This window comes from Elgaria multicarinata, chromosome 1 (assembly GCF_023053635.1).
Source record: "Elgaria multicarinata webbii isolate HBS135686 ecotype San Diego chromosome 1, rElgMul1.1.pri, whole genome shotgun sequence".
NCBI lineage: Eukaryota > Metazoa > Chordata > Lepidosauria > Squamata > Anguidae > Elgaria > Elgaria multicarinata.
Window position 1 is genome coordinate 190,016,946 of NC_086171.1, and position 14,702 is coordinate 190,031,647.

At 42.3% G+C, this 14,702-nt stretch overlaps 1 protein-coding gene across 1 annotated transcript; it reads left to right on the forward strand.

Annotated features, from left to right (window-relative positions):
• Nucleotides 1–237: 237 nt before the first annotated feature.
• Nucleotides 238–13,548, forward strand: MANBAL (mannosidase beta like). Its single transcript, XM_063145565.1, has 3 exons — nt 238–264; nt 5,614–5,816; nt 12,388–13,548. The coding sequence occupies exons 2-3, from the start codon at nt 5,667–5,669 to the stop codon at nt 12,493–12,495; spliced, it is 258 nt and encodes an 85-aa protein (XP_063001635.1). The 5' UTR covers nt 238–264; nt 5,614–5,666; the 3' UTR covers nt 12,496–13,548.
• The last annotated feature ends 1,154 nt before the right edge of the window (nt 13,549–14,702 follow it).

The following is a 14,702-nucleotide window of genomic DNA, read 5'->3' on the forward strand; positions in this document are numbered from 1 at the left end:
GGATCAAACGATGCAATCCTCGAAAACAAGAGGGGGCCTGGGGGGTGGGGGTGGAGCATAGGCACTCTGCACTTGCTCAGAGGCGCTGGGCTCAAGCGGGCAGCATTTCGGCACCACAGAAGCTAGCAACCCCGGGCATGAACAGGAGGCGGGGCCTCCTTAACAACGCTGCGCTGGTGGCGGTTGCTAGGGGAGTTGAAGGAGGAAGAACTTCCTGGCGGGTCAGAAGCGCTTCCTGGGGACGAGGTGTGGCTTTGGCCGGAGGTAAGAGACGCGCCGGGATGGGGGCAGAGGAGCGGGGCGGGTGATAATGCTCCTTTTCTTCGGCACCTGAACATCTCTTCTGGGCAGCGCTGGGTGGGAACACCCAGCCCCAGCCCTGTTCTGATAGAGGGAAGTGGTTCTTTTCTGCTATTTTCTGTTTAGGAGACCAGCCTCTGCATGCATCGCGGTGCAAAACGTGCAGAAAACCCCATATTTACCCTGTACTTGTTAAAGATAGCCTTCAGGTCTCTTATTATCCCTTCCTTTCTCTTTCTCCTAACTGCCTTAAAAATGATGCTTTGCCTGCTGACTAGCAATTAGTCTAGTTCTTTCCCAGAGGGCAGAGAGAAAGAATGTAGGTCAGGGAATGTTATTTTCGGGGTGGGAGATGAATTCGGTATGAAGAAGAAGAAGTAAACTCTGGAAATGGAGGATGGGATTGAGTGTGTTACTTCACAAAGAGTGCAAGATATTAAGGGCGCGATCTTACTCATGTTAAAACCGGAGGTGGGGTGGAATCCTGCAACTCCCGGCATTCCCCAGGCAGCGTCGCTGACTGAGGAATGCTGGGAATTGTAGGCCTTCCCCCCCCCAAACTAAGCATGTATAGATTGCGCCCTAAAAAAAAAAAACCTTTCATGAAGTATTAATGGCAGGGCTCAGCAATTTGTGGTCCTCCATATGTTTTGGACTACACCTCCAATCAGCCCTCGCCAGCGTAGTCAATGGTGAGGGATGACAGGACCGGTTGCCCTCCAGATATGTTGATCTAAAAGTTGCCCACCCCTGCATGTAGATAGAAGTTGTCATGTGACAAAGTTAAATGCATGTTCTTTCCCCCCACCCCCCCGTATTTTCATTGGGTAAATCAGTGCTGTAGAATTCTACCTTCTTCACACTGGTGCCCTCCAGATGTTTTGGACATCAACTCCTATCAGCCCAAGCCAGCATGGGCAATGGTCAGGAATGCGGGGAGCTGTAGGCTAAAGCCACATCTGGAGGGCCACTAGTTCCCTACCCCTGCTTTATGGGAACAGTGAAGGCATTTTTATCAATCGGGTTTTCAACTTGGAAGTTTTGATAGCAAATAGATTCAGCTCTCGCAGTAGATGAGAAACCATCTCACTTCTCAAGCTGGGAGGAAAGTAGATGTCAGATCTATTAAATAAAAAATAGATCCTCTTGAATTTGCATGGCTTTATAAGGTATTTCCACAGCCTCTGCTCCTCTCTCCCCCTGCCCCAAACAACCATCAAATCATAGAATAGTAGAGTTGGAAAGGGCCTACAAGGCCATCGAGTCCAACCCCCTGCTCAATGCAGGAATCCACCCTACAGCATACTTGACAGATGGTTGTCCAGCTGCCTCTTGAATGCCTCTAGTGTGGGAGATCTCTCTCTATGGACTGAAATGTTTAAAAAGTCATATCAAATGGACCCAACAAACATCCTACTGCTTTTCAGTGGTGTAGCTGAGCATGGCCTAATTTGAAATAAAACTGTCCCAATTTCCATAGGAGGGAACATAGAGGTTCACATCCGATTATTTTTCTATTTAGCTTTGTATTTTCTGCTCTTACAGCAGCTCTCTAGAGCAGAGGTAGGTAATGTTGTTTTGGACTACAACTCCCACAAGCTGCAACCAGCATGGTCAATGGTCAGGGATGTAGTTTTAATCCAAAGATTCTAGACGGCAGCAGGTTACCTATCCCTGCTTTAGAGTCTCAGGAAGAGGGCCTTCACATCACCTGCTACCTAACATGATCCTTTTTTTAATTGGAGATGCCAAGTATGGAACCTTGCAACTTCTGCATGCAAAGCAAATGCTTTACTAATAAGATGGGGCCCTTTACTGTTCTTCCATTTCAAGCACCAGATAGATCTGAGATTACTGGTCTCATCCTGAATAAGTGTTCAGGAGGATTTGGGCAGCAGAGCAGCTGTAAAAAACAAAAGGAATCAAAATCTCTGCCACCTTTGGTGTGTGCTGGGAGGACAAAGAGACTGTACCCTTGCTCTGATTAGTGCGCAATCCTATGCATTTTTAGACAGAAAAATATCCTACAACTCCCAGCATTCCACAGCCAGCCAGCCCATGTCATGCTGGCTGGGGAATATTGAGAGTTGTAGGACAGCTAGCTGTTGTTGTTTTTAGGCATACATGTTTAAAGTAGGCCAGCATTTGTTTTTAATGGGTGTATTAAACTTCTTATTGGCTTCTATTATCTCCATCAAGACGTTTTATTGTGAAATGTGTTTTATTCTGTATATTTTAATTGTTCCTGTATATTTTGTAATGTAGGCCAGAGATGGGCAGAACATAAATCCAGATCTGTGGGTGATTTGCAGTAGACCCATAAGGATTTTTAGCTTCCAATTGCTTAACAATAGCAATTCCCCATCCTGTCCTTTTTCTAAATTCAGTGGTGGAAACAAAGAATAATACACAAGGGCAGCTAAAAATCAGTGATTTAAAAAAAGAAATCTTAAATGTCTTAAAAAAGTAAATGGGGTTATTTTTCAAACATCATTAGTTTATCTTCTTTAAAAATAGCCTGTTTAAGATTAAATTTGAATTCAGCTCTGTTAAAACGATACTTGCCATTTCTTCATTGGAATCAGTCAACCAGTGCAATACATGTCTACTCAGTCCTATTGAGTTCAATGGAATGTACTCCTTGGTAAAGGCCGTATCCAGTGCTTCCCATCTGTGAGTGGAGCCCAACGCCACTTCCGTTCTGCGAGTGTCTAGCCCTGTTGACCCGTTCAAACAAGCAGCACCCACTGCTTGTGGAATGGAGATCTAGTACTTCCAGGGACAAGCTCCAAAACAAGTGGAAACACTCTTTTCTGGAATGAGGCAGATTGGCAGAGCTCCCTTGTGCGAATTCTGCTGGCCTGCCCCATTCCAAAAATGAGTGTTTCTGCTCATTTTGGGTTGCCCCCAGAATTGCGGAATCTCCCTTCAGAAGGGATTCAGCAGGGTTGGCCACGCATGAGCATTCTTCGATGCATCCGGCCCTTTATTGTGTAGGATTGCAGCATAAGTTAAATGCTGCTTTTCTGTGTAAAGTCAGGCACCATCCTGCTTCCTCCTCCATGTATTGGGTATATATGTGTGAGGACGTTGTCTGAACAGGACTTTTGTGTTTCTAGGGTGAAACTTGGATTGGAGCAAGGCAGGAGAGTTATGCAGTTTAGGAGAAGGAGCAGAACCAAAACAAACCACAACATTGGAAAGAGATATATGTTCCTACATGGTGTAATTGCTTTGTTTAGTTGTACATTAATATGTTTCAGTAGTTCAATTAGTCCATCAGTATGCACGGCTGTATGTTGCTGTAATTGGAAAAATGATTTAGATCAGCCTTTTTCTTAGTGAGTTAATCACCTTGATTTAAATCAATCTACCCTGCAAAATGCCCAGCTGTTTATGTTAATAAAGTGCTTTCAGTTAAACCCCAAACCTGTGCCTGTTATTTATGTCACGTATTTTTGGTCACAGGACAAGAGAGAATTAGGTGCACTCCCACATCATTTTAATGTGCCAAACTATACAGTGCATTTTTCCTATAGGCTTGGTCCGGTCGAGTGTGGGCAGAGAACCTGAGTGTCGAGGAGTCCCACAGGGCTTGATAGAGCCCATTTTGCCCATCTTCCCCTCTCCCCAAACAAGAGCGTGTGCAAGCAACATGAGGAGCATGTGCATGGAGGCAGGGCTTGCTGAAGATATGAGAGATGTGTGTTGATCTCTCATTGTCTACAGCAGAGATGGGCAGAAGATAGGTCTCCAGATTTTTTGGACTTCAAACTCCCAAAAGCCCCTGTCAGCATGGCCTACGGTCACGAATGCTGGGAATTGAAGTCCAAAGTATTTGAAGATCTACCTTCTGCCCGCCTGTAGCTGCTTCAGTGCAAAGCCATGCTCTCTTGTTGAGTGGGGGACGGAAGGATAGGAAAACCAGGATTGAGCCCTGTGGGATTCCTTTGCACATGGATGTCGCACTCACATTCAACTGGATTTGAGCCCTTTATGTATGTGTATCAGATTTATCCCGTTTACAAGCATACGTCATTGTGCTTGAGTGAGAGTGAATAATGTACTAGCTTTTGTCGCAAAGAGGATTTAGACTCAATTTTCCTTCACTTTTTATTGTGAAGTATAGTGTAAGAACCATTTCCAAACAACACAATCCAACCCAAGTATTTTCTTGCACAGTTCTCAAAGTAAGCACTACAAAATTAATAACCAGTAATGCATTATGGTGAGGCAAGTTACAGGTGGAACAGATGATCAGCTTTGCTTGTGGTTAGAGCTGCCACATGGTTGGTTTTTAATTGGTCTCTGTTCTGCAGATGTTCACATGAAACCTCCCTAAAATCAGGGCTGCCAATTGGCCATCCTGTTCTTTGGGAATGCAATTCTTGCGTTTTGCATTCCATCAAGCTTCCCAACAATAGTCCAGGTCAGCATGTTTATTTCAAGGTTTCTTGGTCTTTGGGCTGTGAGAGACATATTTATTGCTTAGCTTTTGAACCTGAAAATATGGAAGGCTCTATATCAACTAATGAGTAAGACGATTTTATCCCACCTTTCCATTTCCAAAGAAATCAGGGCAGTTCACATCAAATAAATACACTCTAAACCAGGGGTGTTGCACCTCTTTCAGCCCAAGGGCTAAATGAGAAGCTTTGAAGTGGGGGGGCTACATTCCATAGATGGGTGAGGCTGAAAGCAAGGGGCGTTGGGACCATATTACAAAATTTCTGCCAGTAACTAAGCCTTAGGAGGGCATTTCAGCCTTTTAGAACACAGGAAAGCTGCACAAAAGCCTGGAAATCACTAAATATCAGTAGTTGTGGGGAAAGGTGGTGGGCCAAGAGAAGGAGCATGGCCATCTGGGGAACCCAGGAGCGCTAAATTCGAATGCTGCCCCCAGGCCTGAGGCTCTGCACCTCGGCTCTGAACCATCAGAATTAATCTCCCAGTGCAGAGAGGTCCATAACCTTGGTGTTGTATCCCCTCCAACCGTGGCTCTCAAGGTGGCAGGACTCCCAGAAAGACTTCACCTGTTGACCTCAGTGAATGGCCAGATTCGTGTGAGACAAGAGGGATAGTCCTTTATCTGTCTGCATCCTGAGCCATTTAAGGCTTTAAAAGAGATAACCACCACTTCGAACTGCTCCCATAAATAAGCTGGTAGCCAAGGAAGCTGGTAGTGGAGTAATATGTTTCAAATACCTGGAACCAGTCAGAACTTTTGCAGTGGTGTTTTGTGGCAGCTGAAGTTCCCAAATGGTCATCGTGACTTTATGAAAAATCTATATGTGTTGCTTCTTTTCACTGCAGAAATCAATTTATAACATCTGAAATTGGTGGAGGTAGAGTTGGGGATTTCTGCCATGGCTGCTGAGCTGGACTTCTCACCCCCAGAAATCCCAGAGCCTACGTTCATGGAGAACATCCTACACTATGGCCTCTTCTTTGGTGCCATTTTCCAACTCATCTGTATATTGGCCATAATCCTTCCCATTCCAAAGTCACATAAAATGGTAAGCAGTTATATTTATTAACAGAGACAGAGAACCATCTAGTGATAACAATGCTAGATCTGAAGTACACTGATGGTGCTATATTATTATTAATAATAATAATAATAGTAGTAGTAGTAGTAGAAGATCTGGTTATGAAGTTGCTACCTCACTTTCTTGCAAATAGAATGCAGGTAAAGATCATGTGGCCCGTGGACTGTATTTTGGCTGCCAAGGCTTTTCCCTTGGGATCCATTTCCCCCAGAATGACTGTGCCTCAAGAGTTCTGTGGACTTGAGGAATGGCTCTACTGAGCCAGATACACTTGAGTATCCTGTATTGCATTCCCATTATTTCAAAGGGCTCTCGTGGCAGCAACCAAAGCAACAGCCAGGATTCTGTGTGTGTGTATTCTATGGATTTATAGGTTCATCCAGGTCAGGATTTGGATTTGGCATCCTGGCGATCTTGGTTTTTCTCTTAAAACAGGCATGGGGTGGTGGAGGTGAGGTACCTTATTCAGTTCGAGAGCTCCATACATTTCTGCATAACCCTATAGGGGCCGTAGCCAAAGTCAACCTGAGCATGCTCAAAGCAAGAAGAAACTCTGTTCCTTCTCTTTCTCCCCTTCTCTCTCTCTTCACTCTTTTGTCTATCTCCTCTTTTCTCTTTCTCTCTCACGCTTTCTGTCTCCACTTCTCTCTTATAAGGCTCGTTTCCACTATTGCACTTCAGATCACAGGTGTATCTGCTACCTACTTCCTCTTCTGATGCTAATACCGTCTTCAGGATTGGAGTCTTCCTCCACCCCGTGCTTCAGCCACTTCTCTCCTCCTGCCCTCCGTTTTCCTCTCTGTGCACTGAGAAACAGGCTCCCCCACCCCACTTCTCCATGTACACAAAGGAATGCAAGTGGTCTCGTGCTGAAGAGACCCCCTTCATGGCCTGGCAAGTTGAATGAAGCTCACAGGCCAGAGATTCCCCACCACTGTCATAGAGCCTGTTTGTAACCCTCATGTTCATTACTGGAGGTTAATCAAAATGGGTGAGGCTTTAGTACCTGGCCCAGCTTCCCTCTCACACTGCTGCTGTTAGACAGATATTTTTTTTAATATAAATTTTCAATGCCCAGGCAATTTCTGTGTATAGAGCAGCTTCACCTCCTTGCTAACCTACTTGGCAGCAAAGGACCACAGACTGAGAGCCCAGTTATCATCCTGGCATTTTACTCCTAGCCTGACTGAAGCCAGAGTTTGAACTGCTTCCTGGCCCAAAAGAGGTGTTAGGCAGAGGCGCCTGTGAGCCACCATTATCTTTACCTTTTAGGTTTGGTGTGTACCCCTGTTTCGCGGTACACGAGTTGTTCCCAGAACAATGTGTGTCTTCACATGTACATTTGTTAGGGAGCCAGAAACGGTTGAGAATTTGCTGAGAAGAAAACATTACATGTTTTACCATGTATTTCCTAAATGAGCAGATTGCAGTAACTCAAAACGTGAAGTTGATTGGTTTAAAAATAAAATGAGAAGTTGCGGTATAGTGTCAAAAATGCTTTATGATTAGATAAATCTTAAAAGCCACAGCCAAGGGGAAAGAAATATGAGTAAAATGAAACAAGAAATCTCAGCTTACAAAAAAACAAGCTTACTTATAGACTAGAATAGCCCAACTCAATATGTTGGATCAGTAAGACTTACATAGTTTCTGGCTAGTTTAGAGATAATATTTATTTCTGGCCAAGGTGGTTCATCATTTCTGCAATGTTCAGCTGGTGTTGATGGTATTCTGGAGTGGTCACCTTCGGTTGGTTCAGAAGTGACCATTCTCTGGCCCACTCTTTTCAGTAGATGAAAATGTAAATTAAGGATTTAGCCTTTCAATATGGAGTTAGCCTAACTAGCCCAGACTAATTTTGTGGGTTTCGTGACACTTCTGCCGTTCCATGTGTAACCACCATCAACCTTTTTCTAAAAATAGAGGTCTGCTGATAGTCCATCTTACTCCTGGTATTGATAATTTTGTCATGACTCGTCTTTTCTGCCTTGCACCTGGTGTTTCAGAAGCATAGATGTCACATTGGCTTTGCCCAAAGTTTGGGTAATATGTCAGTAAACTAGCTGTGGACCTTACGTGTGGTGACATTCGAAACTGCTTTTCTTTTGAATGGAAGCTGTTTCATCTTCTGAAGGAAGACTAAAAATCAACTTTTCAGTACCTAACCAACACATCAGGTTATGTTTGTTCTCCATCTTAGGTCTAGGGAAAACTGTTGATTTCTAGATGTTGTTGGACTGCAGTTCCTGACCATTGGCCATACTGGCTGGGGCTGATGGGAGCTGGTGTCCACTAAAACCTGAAAGACCAAAGTTTCCCCACTACTGACCTTGAGGTTTCCTCACAACAAAGCAGTATAAAAAATGTAACTTAAGAGTGTAGACTTAAAGATGAGTTCCACGGCTTTCACACAGGAATCACCCTTTTTCATAGTCCTTCTCCAGCCTTTTCCCTTACACACCTAAAGTTTACATTCATCATGGTTAGCTAACTGTATATGGTTGGATCAGCAGGCCACCTGATTGAATAACATGATGCATCTGTGGGTCATCTTATTACATAACTGCATCATAAAATGTTTACACGGAGAGAAAAAACCCTATGCGTTGATCTGAAAGAATTCATAGTTCTTTTTTCTTCTTCTTCTTTTTTTTGCAGTATAAATTCTAGGTATGCAGAGATTCCCAGGATGGATTAGGGATAGGCAACTTGTTTGATGCTGAGAAGCACACTGGAAAACTTGTCATTATGTATTCAATGTAATCTCTAAAATCACGAGGGCTAGAATATATTTTTTTTAAACAAATGCTGGAATTCTTGAGATTCTAACAAGAATCAACAGGTTGCACAAAAAGGAAGATCACCAGCTGACTTCCTCTAGACTATGCCTTGACAGTGGCCAGAATCCTCTGCCTTTAAAGTGTAGTGTCACAACACTAATAATATCAGCTTCTTGTGCTGCCTAGATGACTATGCAGAGGACTCTTATTTTCTTTGTTACTCTTGTGGGAGGAAACTCTTATTTAGGAAGGGTTAGAAGTTTGCCTCGTACAACATTTCAATTCGGTGTAAGGACTGATGGACACGTTAACTTCTTTTTTTTTTACTTACATTGTTTAAGTATACCCTTGAAAATGTGAGAAAAAGGAAGGTTGATAAAAGTGCTTTTAAAATATATGCCCCCCCCCCCCCACACATTAGGGACCAGGAGTGGCTGTAACTGCTTGTCAAGAGATTGCCACATATAATTTGTGAAAAGGCTCTTGCAGCACAATCCTATGTGTACTCACTTGGAAATAAGCCGGGCTGTGTTCAGTAGTATTGCAGCCTTCAAGATGTACCAACAGGTTCCATAGGTATGGTTGCCCTTTATATTATTTTAATAAACCAGTCTTACTTCCTTAATGGGACTAGAGTATGGAAAAAATCAAGCCACTTGACTGAGAGTTGCATTGCAATGCACATCCTAAGGGAAAGCAGCCGTATCACCTTTTCCCATACACGATTTAAAATTGATTCTAATTTACAAGCTAATCAGGAAGCCTGGATGCTCCTTATTTAGGGCAGTGACTCTACCTGCTCTATTTATTATTATTATTATTATTATTTATTTATTTATTTATATAGCACCATCAATGTACATGGTGCTGTACAGAGTAAAACAGTAAATAGCAAGACCCTGCCGCATAGGCTTACATTCTAATAAAATCATAATAAAACAATAAGGAGGGGAAGAGAATGCACCAACAGGCACAGGGTAGGGTAAAACTAGCAGTATAAAGTCAGAACAAAATCAAGTTTTAAAAGCTTTAGGAAAAAGAAAAGTTTTTAGCTGAGCTTTAAAAGCTGCGATTGAACTTGTAGTTCTCAAATGTTCTGGAAGAGCGTTCCAGGCTTATTCCAAGCAACTTCCATGTATGCAGGGGAATCTCCCTTTGAAGACTTGCCTTGGATTGAGCATTAGAAGGGAGCAGTGAATTGTTAAATGCCTATTGCTTCCTGTTCTCTAAAGTGCTGAAGCTCTTTTGGCCGGCCTCCTTCTGTTGGTGAATCACATCCTTTGGGAAGCAAGCCAAGACTCCTTCCTTGGAAGGCTGCACGAATGTGAATTGCAGTAGCCCTGTAATGAGAGAGATGATGATAGAGATACTGTCAGCTGTTCTCTCCCCCATCTGCCCCCTTTTTTATTTGCACTGCTTTCTTAGAAGCATGAAACTAGCAGGAATCTCTCTGCCATTTTTGTATATGGCCTTTTCCAGTTGGCACACATGGATTTTGAGCATCTCGAGAAGACTAAAAAATATTTATACCGAATCTTGCTTAATGAGGGGAAGCAATCTGTGTGTCTGTATGTGGCTTCTTCCTGGGGCCTGGCTATGCTCCCATGCATGTGTGGGATTCTTTTCCCTCCCTCGTTATTTTTATTTTAAACAAGATGATGAGACTTTGATTCCCATGGAAGAAATGTTTTCTGCAATCATTTCTCACCGTGACAGTGAAACAGTGGCCCAATGGGAAAAAATGTATACTCATCCAATTTTCCTGGATTAAAAATTAGACTGGGGTTGTGGAGGGGGTGGGGTGAGAGAGAGATGTCAGGGGAATGAATCTGAAATTATTCTCTTGAGTTGCCTTTCCAAATTAAATGTTAATTTCTTGCTATTTTGATTTTGTAGCCTAAGCAGCCAGGTCTTTTGAAGTACCTATGTGCTGAAACTCACATGGAGTCACTACCCTAAGGATATACTTCTACATTCACTTACCATTTTGATTGCCCCTCCCCACCCCAGTGACGTTATTCTCTACAGTATACTCGGGCACACATGCATGGGGGGTTCATTTCAAGTGAAACACATAGAGCTATCATGTTTTTGCAACAAAAGGGTCCTATAACACGTTAAAGACTCACACGTTGTTCCTGTTAAGACAACATGCTAAGCCACTATGGTTAAGCATTTTGAGCTAAACATGAACATCATGTGAACCATGACTTAGTGTGTCATGTGAACCATTCCTAACCATGGTGGCTACGTAACCATGGTTTAAATATGCTCACTAACCATTTGCTGCAAAAGGGTTAGCGGCCTAACCGTAGCTTCGCGTGTTGTTTGTACAGGTCCATTTATTGTGGCATAAGCTTTCGTGGGTGATAATCTAGTTTTTGCTACAGCAGACTAATCAAGGCTACGCCTCTTGAAATTTTCTCCATCAAAGGCCCTGTTATATATGTGCTTCTATGCAAATAATGATGAAAGGGCAAAAACATAGGGCTGGGTCTACACTTACTTGAACTTAGTTCCCATTGAAACCACTTAGGCTAAAGTTAAGTCATGAACTAACTTGTCCTGTTATTCCAATGGGAACGACATTGATCTAATTTAGGGCACAATCCTATGCATGCTTAGACAGAAAAAAGTCCTACAACTCCCAGCATGCTGGCTGGGGAATGCTGAGAGTTGTAGGACTTTTCAAGTTAAACATGAAGAATTGTGCCCTTAATCTAGATCAAGTCCATAGAGTTTTTGGTGTGTACTAGGTTTGTGCAAATCCATACAACCTGAGGTTTTAGATTAACAAGAAATTGCCTGCACTCAGCCCTCGCTTCCCTTCACCATTTTTCAACTGTCTTTGCTTCCCCATCCTCTGTTTGGCATAGTTTCCATTTCTGTCCTTTGAGGTATCGCCTTATCAAATTCCCTCCTCAAAACCCATAGCTTTAGTATGGCCTCTAGCTTCTCTTTTTCTGCATCCTTTACTAGCTGGTGGCAGTTAGCCCTCATTCATCACTTCCCTGTCCTTGCTGTTCTCCGCTCTTTCCTCCATCATTTTCTCACCATCTCAGGTTAAGGACCTGCAGTAGCAAGTACTTCTATTCTGAAGAAGTCTGCATTTTATAAATTCCACTAAATCTGCAATCCTGCACACGCTTTCTTAGAAGTAATCCCTGGTGATCAGTATGTGACTCACTTCCAAGTAAATATGTACCAGATTGGTCTGTGTAATCAGTTTTTGCATTTGCTATCTAAGTAACATGAATGTAAAGCACAGAGTGGCTAAATGTGCATTTGATTTTAAAAATAGCTTTCTAAAATAAATCACAGATTAACTTTGGTTGTTTAACCCATAAACAACCCAGAGTGTCCGAGTTCAGACATTATGCTAACTATCTTCAGACTGAATGTTTGTAGATTGTTTATGAAAACTAGAAGTGGTTCACTTGAGGTTTGAACAAATAGTTGGGTTAAATAACCTACGATTTGCCACTGTGATGTGCAAACCAAGTTGGTCTGTTACTTACTGCTGGCTCCTAAATATTTTTAAATGCTTTTAATGTTTAATATTGTATTACTTTGATACTTGCATTGTTTTATTTATTTTTGGTTATTTTGTTGTTGTTGCTTGATTTTATGATTGTAAACCACTCCAAGGATAGTTCCCAGTTGGGCAGTATATAAATCTAATAAATAATAAATTAAATAATATTTTTACATGCGCAGAATCACTGTTGACTTAGTTTCCCTTCACAAACCATTAATAGGACACTGAAAGCTTTGACATGAAAAGTTCAGAAGCCATAAAGAAGCCCAAAGCTGCCAGTGCATCGGTGAACAAGAAGCCCAAGAAAGAAACCAAGAAGAAACGGTAAAACAGCTTCACGACAAACATTTTCAGGACAAAGTTACGGCAACCATCAAGCTTTCTTGAAGGCGACACAGGTGAAAAACAAAAGACTTCTGATAAAGCCGTGCTTAGTCTTATTCCTGGTGAAGAGGAAGTACTTCCTAAAATGGCTTGTGGATTATTGTTTCACCTGATCAATTGTAAATACCTGTAAAGTTTATGGAACTTTTCTAATTAAGATGGAACATCTTACCAGTTACTGGGGTCAGGAGAGAATAGTGATGTTTGAGAAATGCAGCTCCCATGAAAAGGGTATTGGGCCATAGGCGTGGGCCCCTCAAAATGCCTTTTTCCATGTGTGGGTTTTCCCCATGGTCAAGCACTACGACTTATTATTTTGTGTGTTGTTGATGTGCCTCATAGGCCTTGATTTTTAGAACCTAGTTATTGTTTTCACTTGTGTGTGTTTTTGTATTTTAAAGACTCATAATTATCTCCTTGCTTTTAGCTTTAGTTGGATAAAAGTATTAATCTGGCAGCTTAACGATCTTCCTTTGCTGCAGCCTTCCCCACCTGGTGCTCTCCTACAACTCCCATCATTCCCAGTCATCATCTCCAATGGCCATGCTTATCAAACAAGTCTGGAGGTCACCATCACGGGGATGGCAGCCCCACCGCTTGAGCTCAATTACATAAGTAATAATTCTTCTCTATGCTTTGAAATGAATTTGGGTGCTTTTTCTTTTTTTAAGGTTCAGGTGGACTTAAATGAGCTAGATTCATAATCAGTGGAAGATGAGTACTTGCATGCAAATGAAACCCACAATCCTAGATCTTCATCTATTAGACAAAATTCCATTATTTTAAGTACCATGGCCTCCATCGCTATCTGTAAAGGTGAACACAGGTACTTAGTTATGATGGCTACGTGGCCGAAGTGGGGATACTGAGAAACGAGTCAGAGTATTGTCATTTTTGGAGGAATGGGCCCCAAGGTTTACAGAAGTAGGAAACAAATCTTTAGGAAGAAAACCCTGAAGGAGGAAGCCCAAACCCCCACCCACCCCAAAAAATCTGCAGCCCAATGAGGATTGTGCTATCTGGCTGGAACCCTGAACAGGAGCGTTCCACACTGCAACTTTTTGTTGCAGGTCCCACGTGCTTTTCTTAATAGGATAGCATGAAATACGCTTTTGTTAGCCTCCCTATTTTATGAACATGCACATAGTGAGCTGCTTTCTGCATTTCAAAATAATAATACTCTCATGTCCCAGGTGGCGTTTTATTTATTGTATTTATGCTCTGTTTCAAGCTCTCAAAAACCCATGTCAAATCTAACCATCTTAGAAAGGTAAGATAGCTGTCAATTTAACTGGAGCCACAGCAATCAGGAAAGCCGAGAAGGGCAGATCCAGAGTGAAACTGACATGCGATCATTCCAAGGTGTGTTTGATATGGGCTGAGAGTCACAAGTTAAAGTTAGATGTCATTTTTTGTTTTTGACCCCTTTTTTGTTTTCTTTCCAGTAATGTACCATAAAAGAATTACGAGCCGTCTGTACTTATTGCCCCTTTGAACTTTTCAGGGTAGGTGACCATTTAAATTTTGTACTACTCTGGGAAGATGCTAAGGATCCAGTTAAGTACTTATCAAAACAGATTAGTGCCACAGTGCTTTTTTCTTCCTTTCCAGTATTGGCCTTCCTGAATTCAGTGAGAACTTACTTGAACTTCTCTAGATTAGAGTTTGTTATTGTGCATTTAGACCTGCCTGTACTCTCTGTTCCATAACGTAAAGACCATCTAGCCCAGCTAGAATGAATCATCTACTGGTGTGATAAAGATAAGTTGCTAAAGGTTCCCTAGTGCACATTATAGAGGACAGCAATCTGTAATGGGTCAACGGCCTTCTGGTATGCTTAATATTCCTCTGCAGCAGCTTCAGGTGAATAACGCTCATTGTTGCTGTTCCTGAATAAGTGCTGGAGGCAGGTTGAGCCATTCTTCATGATTAAATGGGGTCATATCACACACTGGATCTCTAGAGCCGTCTCTCCTTGTGTGACTTAAAAGAACTGCACTATATTTTTGGATATTCTACCTTTCTGCTAATAACCTCCTTCAGCCTAAGTACTATAAAACTGATAGGGGAGATAGCCTATCTGTTTGCACTGACAGATATTCCCCATTGACCCCTAGTTTCACTGCCCTTCAGAGGTTTCATGATGCTTTA

What these genes read in the sequence shown, in the direction of transcription:
- MANBAL (XM_063145565.1), top strand. Translation starts at nt 5,667, where the DNA reads ATGGCTGCTGAGCTGGACTTCTCACCCCCAGAAATCCCAGAGCCTACG. An exon ending in TTCCAAAGTCACATAAAATG is followed by an intron (nt 5,817 to 12,387) that starts GTAAGCAGTTAT and finishes AACCATTAATAG; the next exon opens with GACACTGAAAGCTTTGACAT.